Here is a 17,872-nt window from a genome sequence, read left to right on the forward strand (position 1 = left end):
TTAAACATCTTGCTGTTTCTTTGTGATAACGTTGCTCAATAAGTGTTTTCTTAGTTTAGTACTGGAACTTCTGAGGCGGACATTTGGCGCATTACTCTCTCCAGCAATGCCCTTCGGAGTTGATATTTGAGTTTGTTTTTGGCACGATTCTGCGTATGGAGCAACTGGTGACTGGCTGGCCAAACCTGGGACATAAGATACAGACGATTTAGGTAGAGATTCTTTCTCGTCTAGACAGACAGGAAAGTGGCTTGCTATCGTAAGAACTGAGGTCAGATCTTCTTTGGAATAAAAGGAGTTTTTTCCTTACCAATGTTTTGCTAGCAGGGTTATGCCGGTGCCAGAGAAACTGGGAAAGATCTCCTGAAACGGAGGTGAGTGTGTTACTTTTACCACCTCAGTAGATAGTCAGACGGGACTTTTCTCTTTTCCTGGGGAATTCACCGCTATACTGATAAAGAACCTAGGTGCAGCTATACCAGTGGGTCTTTAATACAGTTGTGTACTATGGTAAATCCAGAGAGTGGTGCATAATGCAGTTAATCTAACAGAGTCAAGCCTAGGTGTGGTGTCCAGTGCTCTAAATGTGAGGATTAAACCAGCATTGTAGTATTAATTCAGGAGCTGTTAGTTTATGCGGTTTCCTTCTCAGTGTAAATCCATGATGTTGGAATGTTTTTGTACCGAAAGTAACTCCATTGAGTTAACTCTCAGGGAACTACACCCAGAGGTTTTACTGCACTACTCACTGGAATAAAAAGCAACGTCAATCACAAACAGAATCAAAACAAGAAGCAATAAGCAAAAAGAGATCTTATAGCCACAGCTTGCTAAGACATTGTTACACCCCAAACTGTCAGAAGTACATATTCTGAAGTCTGCACCCACTTAGATTTAGCTATCATCACGCAATGTCAGCAGAAATTAGGAAAAACAAATAACAGAACACCATGTTTAAAAAGTATTAGGTTTATGTATATCTTACATTGTGATTATTACATTAATCTGTTTCACGTAATAACTAAGGAAGACATATCTACAAAGCATTTTTTAATTATTCCCATAAAAAACATTCAATCCATGCTCCATAATCCATTTCTGAGCATTGTGAAATCACCTGTATTATACATAAGCCGTGTTTTCAGATAGAGTTTCTCGTACGGTAAGATGGTCAAAGCTGTTACAATTTCCCTAGCTAGTCCTGCATAGCTGTTTAATCTAGTTTGGTTTCAAACAGGAGTTTCAAAAATCCCGAAAACGAGACAAGAAAATAAGGAAAGATAACTAACAGTATCATACTAACAGTAGCAAACAAGATTGAACATTTGCTTTTCATGTAAACTGTAATAATATTACCACCAGCAAACAAGTTACACATGAACAGGACAACATCCACCCCTTTATTTTCTAGCCTCTTTATCCCACACAGGGTCGCAGGTGAGCAAGCAACAGGTACAAGGCAGGGTACAGCCTGGACAGGACATCGGTCCAGAGCTGGACACGCCCAGACACAAGGGCTAATCTCCCCAGACACCTCGTGTAAAACATGTTAGCTAGCATACAGTACATGGGGTTATATGTTTTTGCAGAATTTGCTTCCATTTACTTCATAGTGTTCAGAGCAAAGAGTGGAATACCAGCGTGTCTCCCTGCATTGTCATTTTAGGCTCGGTCCTGCGTTGCCCGTTGCCTTATACTGCAATTGGTATGTGACATACAGTACACAGGGTGTGTGTCAGGTGCACAGTGCAATAAAATCACCAATTTCCCGTCAGAGGATCTGGATTTCCTGGGCAGAGTGTTGATCACAGCAATGTTTCCAAAGGGCACTGTAGTGTGGCAAATATCAGTAACAACAGTGGCCTCTTGTGCATTATGGCAGCTTTGAAAGTCACGGTGCCCCTCTGCCATTTGCAGCAAACCACTGACTATACATGACAACATAAATAGACGCATAAGCCTCATCACGTGTATGTTGAGGGAAACAAGAACATTAATACAGAAGCCTGTGGATCTGTGCCATTCAGGGGTCCCTTTCCAGTCGCTTACTTCCTCTAGCAGTGGAGCTTTGCTCCAGTTTCACTGAAGCCTTCGGGTGCAAACCATGTGGCAGACTTGCTGTCCAGAGATTGCGCTGCTCCAGGAGCCGGACCGATCGTTGAATAGCCGAGATCGTCGAGCTCCTGTCCGAGGGGCCTGGAGCATTGACGCTCGCTGCGGGGCATGAAGCCCAGGTAGACGTACTGCGCCTGGAGCTTGGGGTCAGCTGCACCCTGCAGTTCAAAGAGACCACAGGGGTGCTCAAGGGGTCATCTCCCGCTCTGCGCTTTCTCTGTACCCCCTGAGCCCTGACTCTGAGGTGCTATCGCAGGGCTAGGAGCATGCTAAGAACCTGTAAACATGTCTCTCGTTCTTTTCATCTTTTGACACTCTCTGAGCTTCACGGTGTCTGAACAGGAGGCACTGAGTAGCAACGTGTCTGACACTGTCATCGCTGTGAGCCTGCGGGCGCAGGGCAACTTTCTCAAGCTGCTGCTGCTGTCCTAACAGCTGAGAGAGTCCTGCCTGATTAATGCCCACCCTGCCTGACACAACTGCACATGAGCTCCATGGGGAATTCCTCCCAATGACACCCAAGCCACACTAACGACACGCGGGCCCAGAGGGCTCCTCTGCAGTTTGAGCCATCTGACAGCTCTAAAGCCCAGCGTTCTGCTTTATTGAATGAGCTCCCGGAATTTCTGTAGCTGGTGTTCACAGCTCATAGGAAATGATGGGTGATGTGACTGTGCAACAAATACAAAGTAACCACTGAACCAGTATGACTTCAAAACAAAATAAATTTAGCTGTAGTGTGTAATTTATGGGTGTCACTGTGAATGACCAAATTGGCTGCAGTCTTCAGGTAAAAAAGGACATAGTGTTATTTGTTAATAACTCCCATATGGGCTGAAATTTAGTTAAGAGTTAATTACCTGCTCGTCAATCACTTCGTTATAAACGTGTTCCTCTGTGAGGGGAAAAAATGGGAAATTTAACAAGAATGATGAAAAACAGACTAGCAGGCATTAACAAATCATCAATCTCTATTAAGCACAAAACAGTACTGACTGACAAACAACACCTAGATAATATTGCGCTCGTTTGCAGCAATAAATCTTCACAGGTTTATAACTGATGACCCTACTGCATCTCTACAGGTGCTGATCAACAGGATGCTGGTGCTTTAATTTTTAATCTCTCTTTCAGCTGGAATTAAATTACACAATAATTTGATGTCATTCCCTGTGAGTGCTCCTACCCATCATCTCGAGTCCCTGGTTTTCTCTGAGCCTCCTCCCTGCAGAAACAGCAGCACAAAGACAGAACCCACTGAAACGGTTGCTCATTTCAATATTTGTTTTGAAGAGTCGACAACGTCTCCCCTTTCTGTTTTATTGTGATATAAAGCAATTCACACTTTGATAAAAAAAAACAGCACAGAGTAAACTTCTATTGGATAAGGAAGAAAAAATAAAATAACATAAAGTAAAAAAAAACTTTCAATCTATTTAAAAATCAAACTGATCAACAGTGCCCTACTTTAAAAAACAGTCAAGCATAAAAAAATTACCCATATTCTGAACATGTTCAGAGAGTTGTTATTTTTTCATTAATGTGATCCCAAAACATTTAAACAAATCATTCTGCCCCCCAGCTGTCTGTGCTCTTACCTCCTCTGCTTAGTTTGATTGAGTCTTTGTTCCAAAGATCTGTAAGGAATTCAGAGTTTAAGGGAAAGGACATTTACATTCCTGTGACAGATAAAAAAAACGACATTTCTTGCAAGCAGTTCTTGCAAATTGCAAACAGAAAAGGTGAAAATCCGAGTCTCTCTTACCTCTGAACCAATGCAGCATTTCTACCTTGCAAAAAGAAAAAAAAATCATCATCAAACCAGAATCACTGACAAAAATGACACTGACTGAAACGTAGCGTCTGCAGAAGCTTGTGAGTCTTACCCTGGTGGAATTTTCTCACACAGAAGACAATAACGCACAAACCCAACAAGCAGAAGGATCCAGCTGCTATCGACAGGATAAATCTGGGCTGCAGGGCCAGTCCTAAGGTTTGGGAACAGAATGTGAAGTTCTCACCTGAGAAGAGAAGAAAAATATTTCATTATTCTAGTTCAAGAATTTACTGAAGGCTACGCAGAAGCGTGATTGCTCGGCGCTCTCTTCCTTTGGAAACAGGCTCTGAGGATTTTGCAGACAGCGTCTTTACAATGGTACATTGTGGCAGGCACAAGGACAACCAGGAAACTCCAGAATTCAAAACTAATATGTTTACTTTTATAGAGTCTTCTATACCTGTCACAGAATCCTACAGTGGTTAATGAAATTAAAAAAGAAAAAATAATTCGAATGAGTTATAATTATAGACCAAGTCAGGGCACAGTCAGAAAAATATATTCAGTAAAGCTGGGGCAAATTATTATTGAAAGAATACCTCTTGGAGCCTATGACGGTTTTAGAAATGATGAAAGTGGCATCACAATTAAAAGAAAATCACCGATAGGGGGACCCTGCTAGGCAACATGATCAGAAAGATGTGTGCAAGTGATCTCTAAGATCTAGGCTATGTTTGTCAAAATGTTTCTGGAAATAAAAAATACAAAACTAAACAACAATGAATGACACTCCCTAAAGCCCTTAGATAAAGTGATAAAAAAAGACTTAAGCATTTAAATATAATATTATCCAAAAAAGTACCATAAAGAATGTGGGATTATTTTTAATGGCCATTTTACAAAGCATGCATTCTCAGTTTCTTACAGCCTTAACATACAGTACATAGGATGAGGCAGACGCAGACATCACGTGGCTTTTATTCATAAGAGTGACAGATCCTTCAAGGTTGAGTGAGTGTCCTTCAACGAGCACAGACTTTGCTTAAAAAGGTGATCCCATTTAGCAAAGGTGCAGTTTAGCTGATGTTCTCTATTGCTACAGTAGCTATGATGTGCCCTCTGCTCACATAAACTCAGCACTCTTCACACTGAACTAAATAGGATGAGAACAGGAACAGGAATGACCAGACTGATTTAGTGTCCATATTGTCCCCTGGGAAATAAATCAGGTTGTAGTGACACCCACAGGACATAGCAGCACATACCACAGCCTCCACCAGAACGATGCTCACCAGTGAGCTGTATGCGAACTTCTCTGCTCCTCAGGATGTTGGCTGCCACACAGCTGTAGGACACACAGTCCGCTGCCGTCAGGTTGCCGATCTGCAGAGACGTGTTCCTGTCACTCACAGAGTGCCGGCCGTCCTGGGGGAGGGGCCTGCCATCCCTCAGCCACCAATAGGAAGCCCCAGATCCGCCTGTGACCTGGCAGGTCAGGGTCAGCCCAGCCTGAGAGCTGGGCGAGGAAATGGAGATTCTGGGCTCTGAGAGAGGGGCTGCAGGGAGACAGAAACAGCTCTCAGCAGAGGTTGACGTTATGTGGCAGAATGATTTTCTGACTTGAATAATACTTGCTTATGGGTAAAAACAAGCAATACTCCATGATGTGTCAAGGCAGTTGAACAAGATACATAAAAGTTTACTTATAAATACCATTAGTATGATTGCGTTTGTCTCTACTGCTCATGAAACAAATAAACTACTTGAGACATACACCCAGTTTACAAAAAAACATAAGGTATCACTAAAACAAAATATATCTTACTAATTGCACTTTTTATTATTTATCTCTGTAAAAATGTCTTGATAGTAGTTCAGGTGGGTAGCTGCGTCAGCATGCGTAGGCTGCAAAGGAACAAGTAATAGGTTTATTCCATGCTGAAAAAAAGAAGAAAGAGGACACAACGTTGTGTTGTGTTCTCTTTCACCACGGCCGAAACGTTGTGTTCTCTTTCTTCTTTTTTTCAGCATGGAATAAACCTATCACTTGTTCCAAAATGTCTTGATGTTCTTCTATAAAACTGACAGAGAAAAATAAAAAAAGAAATACTTACGAATTATGGACAAACTCGTATTAATTCTAATCAGGTTTGAATTCTGTAGCTCCCAGGTGACCTCATAGAGACCCTCATCCTCCTCTGTCACATCCTTCAACACCAGAGTACTGTTATCAAAATAGTGCTGTATCCTTGTTTTGTACTGCCCAAAAATTATTGGGTCACACTTGGAAATATGCATTAGAATATTGACTGCATTGCTCCCAGTCATATTGATCTTCTTCCAGGTTACAGAAGCAACTGGGTCATTCTGGGCATGGAGACGGACAGCAGTCAGAGCGACAGTTGTGTGCAGTTCAGCATAAAACCTTTCTTGGAGAGGAAGGGTCCAGGCTGAAAAAGAGCACAGAGGTTAATTCAAGCAACCAGTCCAACTGTAGTCCTTAGAGCGGTTCTAGAGGTCACGTTACAACTCCAATTCCAGGTCATGATAAATCAGAAAGCACTCCTTCGCAGGAGGGAGTCAGCTATTCACCGGAGCGCCAGCGTTCTGTGCTGAATGACTGACTGTGAGCGTCACACGCTGGTCTCAACGTACTTAGTAAATACCAGAATTTGGGCTCTAAGCACATTTTTGGGGAGAGGAAGATTGAGGGAAAAAAAACGTTAACAGAAACTAAGCGGAGTGGAGAGCCAGAATGTTGATTATTCAATTCCCTTGATGAACTGTGACTACACACACGTTTAACACAAAACTGCATTTTTTTTCTGTGCCAATTATAAATCTAAAAACTTGCATGTATTTGTACGAATGAGCTGAACATCCGTTGACGTCGTTGCATATGATATTCAGCTCATGATTTCCTATGTTAACTTTAAATTTAAATTCCTATGTTTATTTTATTCCTTTGTTTATTTAAAAAATAAGAATAATTTTTGGACAATTTAAAAGTATTACTGTTTTTCAAATATTAAAGTGTTTCACATGTAGAAATGTTTGATTCATTTTTACTCCAAGACGAAAATCCCCCAGTGCCTAATCACAAAGTTAACGCTAAGTGTCATGAACATACAAGTCAAGAAAAACATTTTCACACAGAAATGTTTAAAGAACTAAAACGGATATCAGTCTGAACTGAGTATAATGTGGCCAATTAAAATTGGGGAAAATAAAAGGGACAAGTAAAGCCTTTCTGTGTGAAATGAAATAAATGAATAAATGAAGTTCAATTTCTTCTGGCACACGGCACATTGCCAACTTCCTAAAGTTCAGAAAGCTATTTATCCATATGTCCACAATATGAAAATGGCATCTATACTGTATATATTTAAAAAATGTAAAGAATTATTCTATTTTATGTGTGAACAACTTCAAAGCTTAACTAGAGAGTGCATGTTTAAAGTCATATCTTAATTCACTTTGCTATAAATGACTGCTTTTTTGTTTTTCTTTTTCGTTGGTTGTAATGAATTTAAGTTAAGCCATCATATTTGCTCTAAATGTACAATCTTAAAATGTTCACAACAGAGAAAAGTAAACAGCTTATTTAACTCTTGATGAAATTCCTGCCTAAGAATTAAATAAGCCGGTGCAATGTCTGTATTACTGAAACAAATACACCTTTCTGGTCCACACGAGGAATTAAAACTACATTGTGTGACTATCGTCACGGAGAAAAGCATGTCTTTCTCTTTGTACTACTGGAGTCTTCAGAAACAAGGCAGAGGCACTGAATTGAGAACAATTCAGGTCCGATTTTACAAGATCACTGGGCATTTTCACAACTGCCTGTATTATGTGGGAGAAACTATTTCGAGTGATGCAAAACATCGAATAAAACAAGTAAAATGTTAAATAATTACAGTGGTTGTTATTTTTGGAGGTAACAAGGCAGAAACGCTTTTCTAAATATGATAATTACGTGAAGTAGGCTATTTATTTCTATGTGGTACTGTATTTATATTACATTAAAATATATGTGGGAGCTTTTCTTTCTAGCTTTCCTTCTTATTACTAAAAGCTGACATCCAGCACACCAAGATACTGCACATATCGAAGGACTGCTTCAAAATACAATGACACCAACAGCTCAGATCAAGAAGTGTCGCCTGGAAACTGTACGATCTTATATCGAGGGGCTGTGTTGGGAAATGGCAAAGAACTGTAAGGTAATTTTAGTGAAAATTAAGAATTTGATTACAGATTCCTACATTTCAATCCCCCAAAAAACAGTGATTCATTTGGCAGCTGTAATAAGATGCTGAGCTAGCAAAAAAAAAATAGATTTTGGTAATGTTAATAAATTCAAATACACAAAAAAGATTGAAAGTAATGAGCATGAAAATAAAGGTAAAGGTGTGGAGGTGTATTTTCTTGTACAGGATTATATTACCTATTTAGAATGTAAAGGCTATCAACATGAAGCGAAATTTCCATATCTTTATATAACAAATCACAAAGCTGGCAACTTCAGTACTCTGTGACAAAATACGCAGAGTGAGACATTATTTTGCGAGGCAAATTAAAAGACAAACTGAGCATTTGAAATTTTAGAAAAAAACAAAAGATGTTTAATTTTGAAGATGAGGGCTAACTTTCAAAACATGTTTGAAACGTCACACATTAACACATTCATGAAAGTATTCTATGTACAGATGAAGGAGATAACAACCAATTAAAAAAAGAAAAGTTTTGAGGATACAAAATATGGCAATGGTATCCAACGAATTCTGATTTGACTTTAGTTAACATATTCTTAACGTTTTTTGATTTTATGCTACAACGTTCATTTGGGGTTGTTTTTCAAGTACCCTTAATAACTAATAATAAGCTTTAGTTACAGTACTATATACTGTATGGTGCCCAATATGCTGAACTAACTTCTGATTGTCTCTACAGAAAACCCTAGAAGGCAGTTGAGTTGTCTGACCTGTTTTCCCCATCCAGGACAACAGCAGAGGCAGAAGCAGCAGCAGACAAGCTAGCTCAGGACAGTCTCTCTGCTGCAGCCTGCTCAGACGTCCCCCCCAGGCCTGCCGGAGACCCTCCAAATCCATGGCAGAACCTAGCAGCTGGAGGGATGCGTGAGGCTCTTCAACGGTATCTGGCTCCTACATGCATCTCCAGTTCGCGACGCACTGCTGAAAGCAACAGGCTGCAAAACCCAGTGAGACGCAGTTATCCCCCTGCTGATTAAAAAACCACAGCACGCCGCAAACAGGAAGGAAAAGCAGTAAAGCGCTACCGTTTTGAACTGAAAGATCAATGAAAAAATGCTGCCCATCTTTTTCCACTATACCACCTTCTGTCTGAAGGTCACCTTCTCAGTGGTGGCCTATATTCAGAGAGGCTCTGGGTTGGCTCTTGTTTGAACACAGCAGACAAATAGTCTATTTTCCTTAAGAATGAGTGCACATTCAATCGTGCTTCTAGATCTTTGCAACTGGTCTGAGACAGAGCAAGGGTTCTGCAATTGTGCTGAATGAAACAAACAGGTCAGAAGATTTAGCACTTTAAATTGCAAATGCTTATTTTTGCTCATGCTGCAACACACAGGCTGCTTCTTACTGTATGTGTTCAGAACACAGACACCTTTGCGCTTTCCTGTGTTTCCTCCATTCTCTTGACAAATTTATTAACGTCAGGTGACCTGCCCCTATGAAGATTATTTGCAACCCCATCTTTAGGGAGCCAATATTGTGCCTTAATCTTTGTTATTTATGTAAAGCCAGTCAGTCAGCACTGGTCTGTCTTCTGTGCAGTCCATTCTCAGGAGAATCTGTTGCAAGACAGTTGCTAGTCTTTTGCAAGTGTCATCTTCAACACCCTCCAGTATAACATGTATTTTCCACAGCCAGGTGTCAAGTAGTTAACTTGCGATTTGTGGACCTCGCAGTCACCAAAGACCTTCTAAGATTTACAGGCCCTTAGAAACCCACAGCCCTATTAGCCTGCTAGTCTCTTTCATGCCAGTGAGTTCACATTCCCAGATTGAGTGCATCTTATTTAATTACCATCAGAAGTATGGAAAGGAATCTGTTGGCTGCTTTCTGACTTGACTTGGCAGGCCTACCACACAGTACTTACCTGAAGTGTGGACAAACCAGGTAACAGACGTATAATAAATCAGGCGGGAATGATTTTATTCCACATGTTCTTGGTCACCAAGAAATGACATCATCAGTGTTGGCCATTAAGGCATTAGTTGAGAAATTAAGATGTGATCTTTCAAGCTCTTCCGCCATGCACCCAACACAAGTAATGACATTTGAAGATTAAAGAAAAACATATTTCGTTAGAACTGATACCTCTAACACTCACTGCTGAATAAAAACAGGAAACTTCACCAAGATACAGCCTCTCTAACATTGCATTTCTTTATAAAGGGTTCCAAACTCACGAGTTAAAACACTTATTAGATTCCGTGAATAACATTAAAAGTGAAAAAGAGGGAGATTCATACAAAAGCATTGAAAGCCGCATTAATATTTTCTGAAAACATACTGTCTGGATTAAAGCAGATGTTCGAGTGGGATATTTCATGAAACCAAAGAAATGAGGAAAAATAACACCCAGAAACACCAATCTGCACAGGCTAGAAGACTAGGAGAGTCTTGTGGAGTATGCCAGGGTAGAGTCCCTATGAGCCGATATAGCTTCCATTCTCACACGTTAGCTTGTACTTCGTGCGCCAGACAAGACGGGCTGGAAAACACTGAGGACTCCAGATCACAAGTCCAACCTGTGGACAGACATACAGTACAGGGCTGACATACAGGACCAGAGCTACAACTCTGCTCCTACACATTCTGCACTACATTTAGATTGCTTGATGATTGTGCAACATTAAAAGATGCGCTACTCACAGTCGTATCATACAGTATGTGTACATGCAAGTACAAAATTCAAAACAGGGAAGGAAAAGAATTGCAGAAAACACTGTCAAATCAAAGAAATGTGCACAGTTTCACCAAAAATATTCTGTTTTTACACCAAAACTGCTGTGAAACTCAGCAAATAATGTCTCCTTCATGTAAGAATCGAAATGGAAGAGAGAGCCAACCAAGGAGAGTGCAGAGTGTAATACAGCAGGCCTGTGAGCAGCAGGGCAGACATGCAGGCTTCTAGCTGCACTTCGGCCTTTCAAACCGCAGCATTGTCAATAACACAAGTAGCACGCAACCGCAGGTATTATAGGGGAAACTAGCAAACACTTGTTGCGTAATTACTGAGCAACAACTCAAAAAAACTTAAAAAACTTCAATCACAAAGAAACCAACACGCAGTCTAAAGACAGCGATACTTCAGACAAGCCAGATGGTTTAAGGGCCACGCTTCTCCTGATGATGAAATTCTGCGGTGTCTGATGATGGTGCGATTGCTCGACAAGCAATGGCCAAAGAACCTCAGAGGGGTGTGTGATGCATTGCTTGAGTATGAGAAGGAAAAAGATTTAATAGCAATGGATCAAAAAGATCACAATGCTTGAGGACGCGTGCAGCGTCAGTCATGGGATTAGCAGGTGCTGCCTGACGGGGGGTGACGGTGAAGCTGTCTTACTTGGGTGGCCCGTGGCACGGTGCCCAGCTGGCTGCAGAAGACGCTGGCCAGGCAGGGCGTGCTGCCCAGGAACCTCATGGCATGAGAGAAGCAGGTCGAGGTACAGAGCTGCTCCACCGTGTCGGAGCAGTGCAGCATACGGTGCGTTTTCATCGTCTGGAAGGAGTGAATCCGCGTTTTGGGCCGGGAGCCTTCGTCCAGCACGTAAAACGAGCAGGTGCACCTGCAGCACAGGGAAAGGAAGCCGCCAGTCAGAGAAGAGAGCCCTTCTGTTCTGTTCATTAACCAGGGGCTCCGCCTTCCAACAGCAGAGCCTCATCCCAACCGTCGAGCATGAATTCGGTGTGGCTTCAGCACATCCTGGAGCAGAATATCAGGTATATTTTTACCTTGGTTTTGTCCTCATATGTGCCCTAGTGGAGCGCAACTGTGCTAAAGCCATAGAAAACTACAGGAAACACTCCAGTAAAGCCACAGTAAAAATGCAAAAATACTACCCTGACATTACCAAGGCAAACATTCATCAGGGTAATTCTCACCCACACATCACTGCAAGTGCACCATGATCATCCCCCTCCCCACAGTTTTGTACTTCACTCCATCACAAGCCTAATAGCACAAGTAGGTTATTTGAGTGTCTAAAGTGTCTTAATTCAAACCACAGTCTCCTGTCTGTTCCTGTTCACCAGTGCCTCCAGCTCAAACTAGTCCCCCCTTTACTCCCCACCAGTTGTCTCGCAACAGGAGAAGCCTGCGAATCAGGTCACCTCAGGTACAAATCTGCTCACCTTTTCTTCATACCAAAGAAGTCCAGCCAGCGGTTCTTCAGATCTTTCCTCCTGCTCACCAGCATCTCTGCGTCTAGTGACTTGGATTGAGACCCAGCGTCCAGGGCCAAGATGAAGGTGGCTACGGCCAGCCCTGTCCAACCCCGGGGAGGAGAGTAGTGCGAGAGAGCTCAGCCATCAAGACGAACGGATTTTACTCACTGAGCATAAGCAGAATAAAATATCTACTTTTCCCTTTTCTCTAACTCTGTATATTTATCTATACTTCCAAGTACTGGCTTTTTTGATGTGATAACTAATATACTGTACTGTATGTAAAAAATTTTTGGAAGAACATCATGTAGCATGCACACTACAGGTGTACTGGACCTCTCTCTATATAAACAGTGTATGCATTCTGCCACAGAATTCTTACTGTAGCGTATGAAGATATTTAAACTATTGCATACAGAACGTGCATACATATCCAGTACTTCTGGAAAATAGGGACCTATTCTTTTTGCATTAAGTGATTATTGCAAGCACTAATTAATTATGTAATTCATCCAGCCTGTTGTAGTGAAATTACCAGAGGAAAACACTGTAGGTTTGATGTAGCTCCAGTTATGTTTATGGCTGACTAACATGTCCACAATATATACACAATCATATCTTAAAGTTACTCCCAGCATATATCTGATTTTCAAACAGATGTTTCTTAGTAAGATTTAAGAGGCACAATGAAGGGATGATGTTTCAATTTTCAAAACAAAATCCATGCGCAAGAACCACACAAAGAAAAGAAACGCAGAACAGAACTATAGTATAAATCAAAATGTCAAGCTTTTCAACGAATTGTTCATAATAATAATGAACAACCTATTTCCATTTCAAAGCAATGATGTTTTCATTTGCTAGGATTGTGTGGGCATTTCGCTGAAGACAACATCCTGTGTTTTCTTTCAGTCTTAGCTGCAAGCTGAAGGAAACAGAATATTAAGAGAGGTTAGACGACAAAGAAAACTCCTCCATACCTGTTAAGATTAAGTGACGGCTTTTTCCCAATCATATCCTGTCCTTAATAATTAAACATCCGTACAATCATGTAAAACACAAGTCCAAACTGAGACAGCTCCTCAAACCTGGATTCTGACTACACGCTGCCACCGAACCATTGCGTTTAATGGGAAAGGCCAGTAGGTCCAATCAGATCTGGTTTTCAGTGTTACGGCACTATTTCTGATGCACTAACAGGGGCAGCAGGTAAAGCAGTTCTCTGATAGGGAAGCTCTGGTGAACAGCCAGGCAAATCGGCTCCTGCAGAAAAACAATGACTGTCTCTCAGGTCAGGGACACACGATGAAAGCACAATGGTTAAGAAAGTAGCCTGAAGTAGATAGGAGCTAATAAACAAAACACTATTTTCTAAAACCTGCTGAATGTATAGCTAGAAATGAAGTTCAGGATCATGGGAATATTTATTCCTCCTGAGTGTGTGTATTTTTTTTTAAAAAGTGGGTATTTTTTTTTGCAAGACACAAAACAAGCAGACAATTATTACAGCCTTCAAAACGAGAAACTAATTGGTATGAATACCAATTTGATTTAGCTTGTCTGAAGATAATGAAACTAAGAAAACCAAAGGGCACAATTATAAAAGGCTGTAGGAAATATTTTATCGTTCCAGAATATAACTCCAGCAATGCTGATTAACCTGAATTTCATCATATTTATTGAGCACCGACACTGAAAAGAAAGCAGCATATTTACATTTTGTATATACTCTCTTAGCTTACCTTTCTCTTAGAAAAACATTTTCCACTTGAAATTTTACCTAGAAAGTCTTTTTTCCAAGGTACATCCACGTCGGGTTCTTTCAGTCCAGTCTGGTGCACAGCTCTTAGCAGCCCTGCGGTCAGTGTCAGGACACCTTACACCTCCAGCTTGTGGTTCTGCCCATCCAGACCCTGTTCTAACTTTTAAACGCACTTCTATGTACAGTAGTTCCCACAGGTTGCTTTTCACCGTTTCCTCTGAAAAGAAAAACTCAGGGATTGGATCCTGTTGTTCTTTTCTGACTGATTAAAAAAAAGAAGTAATATCTTTTCTGCAGCATGTTGGCCATTGTACACCTTATTCTAAATGAACCCTCACTTGCACATCATACAGATTTAACTTGTATAATGAGTTAAATACTCATCTCGCTTCAGTGTTGTGCAGTGACCTACAGTATTTCCTACAGAATCTCCCAGCAGCTCTAAAGAGAACAAGAGAAGAGCTACAAATGAAACCACGTGCTATTTCAGTAGTTTTGTAGGGAATACATTTTTATTAATTTTAATGCCTCATAAAATATTTTGGTGCTGTGTTAAAAAGCATTCTACTTCCTGAGCTGGAGAAATGGTGTCAAAATATGCAGTTTTACATTTTTCTGATTGTGGTTCTGTAAATCTTTTATAAATAAGACCAGTCTGAAACAGCATTAATAGCTTGTGGCAAAACAAATACATAGTAGCCTTTACTGCTTGTTAAATGTTAATTTATGAAGCTGGTGCTCAGTCTATATTTTTTCCATCATAAACGAATGTATACTTCCTGTAAATGGTAGCTATAGGTGACTGTATTGAGAAACAGCACTGCAATAAACTAAAGACTCCAGTGCTATTTTGTTCTGCCTAGCATTCAGTTAAGTCACCTACAGAAGTCATCTAACACCATCCTAAATCCCTGAACTAGGCTGATGAACTGAAGTGAGGAAAGCAAAACATTGTCATACAGCTGTCTAGAACATGGGACACAACACTAACTCATGCCTTTATTCTGAAGAACACATCAAAATGTTAATACTGAATGTTTTCCTGCACACAAACATCCAGATCTTCTAGTATCTTAGTATTATTACATGTTAGGTTCATTTCAATAAAGGGATTTACAAAATCACTAGACCTTTTTTTTAACACAAGGGCACAAGCTGTTCTAAATTTTAAAATACTAAACAAGCAGGCACTCCTCAACTCTTCATGAAGTGTAATGGGGCGCTAAGCTTTTCTATTATTTTGTGACACAATAAAGTGAAATAACAGTTATTCATTCACTGTGCACAAAAGGGGAGCTGGCAAGAACTGACTCACCCATAAGCAAAGTACACAGCAACGCACAAAAACACAGCACATCATTTGCTTTTTAAAGAGCGGCGGGGGGTTCATTTGGCCTCACCACACCTCATCCAACTCAAGGGAGGGAAAGAGACTGGGGAAGAGAGATCTTTCTGACAGCGGTTTTACAGAGATGGGATAAAACACGTGTTCAAGAAGCACGAAGAGGAGCCTCACAGCGCCACCACAGGGAGACGTGGAGTCCCACAGCGGGCTGTGATCTCAGTCCTGCAGCCCAGAGCCAGTGAAGGTGCCGTTCTCACACATCAGCTTGTACTCAGTGTGCCAGATCACCTGGGGCTGGAAGCACTGCCTGTTCTGGATGACCAGGCCCACCTGCAACAGACAGACAGGGGCGCAATGCAGGGCTACACGTCAGCCCTTTCTAATATGTAACACTATGTCCTATGCATATATATGTAGGCAGGGCGGGATGGTGGTGCTGTGGTTAGCATTGCTGGCTGGGAGCTCTTGGGTTCAATCCTGGAGCTCCTATCAGCATGGGGTCTGTATGTTCTCCCCATGTCCATGTGGGTTTCCCCTGGGTTCTCCAGTATTCCCCCACAGTCCCAGGACGTACTGGGAGGTTAGTAGGTTCTTCTGGGGAAAATGGCCCTGGTGTGAGTTTGTGTGTGTGTGCCCTGTGATGGACTGGTGTCCTGCCCAGAGTGTACCCTGCCTCGCCACCGTTGTCCCCCACAAACCTAAACTGGATGATTCAGTGGTAAAAATGGAAAATGGATAGGTGAATGCATTTCGGACTGGTGCAAAGGTGTAATAATTAACAATGAACACAGAATTAGCGCACCAAGAAATGGAAAACAGGATGTCATTATGATGGTCAGATCTAGTGGCATCGAGAACTTTGGGCTGATGCACAGCACTCACAACCCGTTCTGCAGGTAATAAAATATATAAATTAAAGACAGCAACACCTTGCATGGCAGCCTGCATGTATGCTCAACTATGCTGCAGAGAGCAACAAAGAATAACGACGAGGAGCACCTGACAATGAGTTAGTTAGATTAGACTGGCAACACTTCCTATTGGCTAGTAGATATGCACTGCTCATGTATAACGTACCAGCAGCTGTTGTGATTAAAATTTTCAAAATTCTGTTTAAGGTTAATTAAAGAGAAGCTGTTGTAAGAGTACAAAACCCTAGTGGAGGTTTCGAGGAAATTACTGATGCTGATAAGATATTTGGTATTTCCTGATTTCTAAGACATTTGATGACATACACAAAACACAGCTGTACTAAATAAAATATATGAGAATCAGTCTTTGCAGTAGAGGACTGGGCTTGCAATTGACGATTTTACGAGTCTTGACAAAACCTGGACCCTCGGCACAGTTGCCTATGAACTTTGGGGCTGAAACACAGTGGAATTGTGCAGTTAGGACAGTGCCTTACGACAACAGGCTCAGTCAGGGTGCCCAGGCGGCTGCAGAAGAAGCTGGCGAGGCAGGACTTGCTGCGGACGAACTCCATGGCCTGGGAAATACAGGCAGAGGTGCAGTGCTGTTCCATCCAGCTGGTGCACTGCAGCATGGGGCTCGTTTTCACAGTCTGAAAAGAGTGAATCCGCACTGCTGATTGCTCGCCCAGTGAATAGAAGGAGCAGGTGCACCTGCAACAGGGAGAAACAGGAGAAACAAGCCCGGCAATTTCTTTAATTTAACATCAGCATGTTATGGTAGAGAGGGGAGATGGATAAGTATGTGTTGGGTCCAAAGGCAGAAGGTAAAGGTTAATGCCTTTTCTGTTTTTCTGCAGCATAGAACAAAGCTGTACTTGCTGTTTCAGGCAGCACAGTGGCGAGGTGGTTAGTAATGCTGTCTCGCAACGCTGGGGCCCTGGGTTCAATTCTGGCCCTGAGGGTGGTGTCTGTACGTTCTCCCCATGTTCTGGGGTGAACATACAAATTCTGTGTGCTCCGGTTTCCTCCCACAGACAGTAGTAAGACAGGCACTACTACAAAACCTCTCCTTCAGCCATAAGCACAAATTTCCAGCTCAAAGCACTAGCCCACACCTCGTCCTAACCTCGGTCAGAACTCTCATGCAAGACAAGTACTACAAGTACTACATGTGCAGCGCTGGAGCTCAAAAGCAAGGAATACTGCAGTTGTATAGAAAACGATAAGTTCCAACACTTAAAACACTGGGCAAAACACAAGCAAATGTGTGAGATGTTCAGTAAGTGCAAGTTACCCATTTTAGGTTTAGATTATAGAAACCATACAGAGCACTATAAAAAGCATAAGAAAAAAAACAGAAATAAAAATGACAAAAACAGAAGTGATTATATTTCTCTAACAAATCTTCAAAGTCTCTGAAAGAAGAAGGTAGCCTCTGTAGGGAGTACAGTAAGAGGTATTAGGTACAGCAGACTCACCTTTTCTTTGTGCCCAGAATCCCCAACCATCGGTTTCCGAGGA

The 17,872-nt window shown here is 41.5% G+C and overlaps 1 protein-coding gene and 1 long non-coding RNA gene across 6 annotated transcripts; one reads left to right on the forward strand and one right to left on the reverse strand.

The window, feature by feature from the left end:
* Positions 1–953: 953 nt before the first annotated feature.
* Positions 954–13,573, reverse strand: LOC148641000 (cell adhesion molecule CEACAM3-like). 5 transcript variants are annotated; one of them, XM_088619136.1, is made up of 12 exons: positions 13,311–13,573; positions 12,298–12,430; positions 11,510–11,732; positions 8,880–10,691; positions 6,007–6,342; positions 5,185–5,448; positions 4,002–4,136; positions 3,881–3,901; positions 3,714–3,752; positions 3,302–3,340; positions 2,976–3,010; positions 954–2,273 (listed from the first exon to the last, which is right to left on the reverse strand). In XM_088619136.1, the coding sequence occupies exons 4-12, from the start codon at positions 9,004–9,006 to the stop codon at positions 2,055–2,057; spliced, it is 1,215 nt and encodes a 404-aa protein (XP_088475262.1). In that variant the 5' UTR covers positions 9,007–10,691; positions 11,510–11,732; positions 12,298–12,430; positions 13,311–13,573; the 3' UTR covers positions 954–2,054. The 5 variants fall into 5 exon arrangements, with proteins under 5 accessions (XP_088475262.1, XP_088475263.1, XP_088475260.1 ...); XM_088619137.1 differs by lacking the exon at positions 13,311–13,573 and adding an exon at positions 13,156–13,174; XM_088619134.1 differs by having other exon boundaries at positions 12,298–13,573.
* On the forward strand, positions 11,890–13,781 carry LOC148641001 (uncharacterized). The gene is made up of 2 exons (XR_015929997.1): positions 11,890–12,037; positions 13,565–13,781. It is a non-coding gene; the product is annotated as an uncharacterized LOC148641001 (long non-coding RNA).
* Positions 13,782–17,872: the final 4,091 nt, after the last annotated feature.

This window comes from Lepisosteus platostomus, chromosome 25 (assembly GCF_059453375.1).
Source record: "Lepisosteus platostomus isolate fLepPlt1 chromosome 25, fLepPlt1.hap1, whole genome shotgun sequence".
NCBI lineage: Eukaryota > Metazoa > Chordata > Actinopteri > Semionotiformes > Lepisosteidae > Lepisosteus > Lepisosteus platostomus.

What these genes read in the sequence shown, in the direction of transcription:
- LOC148641000 (XM_088619136.1), bottom strand. Translation starts at nt 9,006, where the DNA reads ATGGATTTGGAGGGTCTCCGGCAGGCCTGGGGGGGACGTCTGAGCAGG. An exon ending in AGTTCGCATACAGCTCACTG is followed by an intron (nt 4,137 to 5,184) that starts GTGAGCATCGTT and finishes TTCTCTTCTCAG; the next exon opens with GTGAGAACTTCACATTCTGT. An exon ending in CCAGGGACTCGAGATGATGG is followed by an intron (nt 3,011 to 3,301) that starts GTAGGAGCACTC and finishes TTCCCCTCACAG; the next exon opens with AGGAACACGTTTATAACGAA.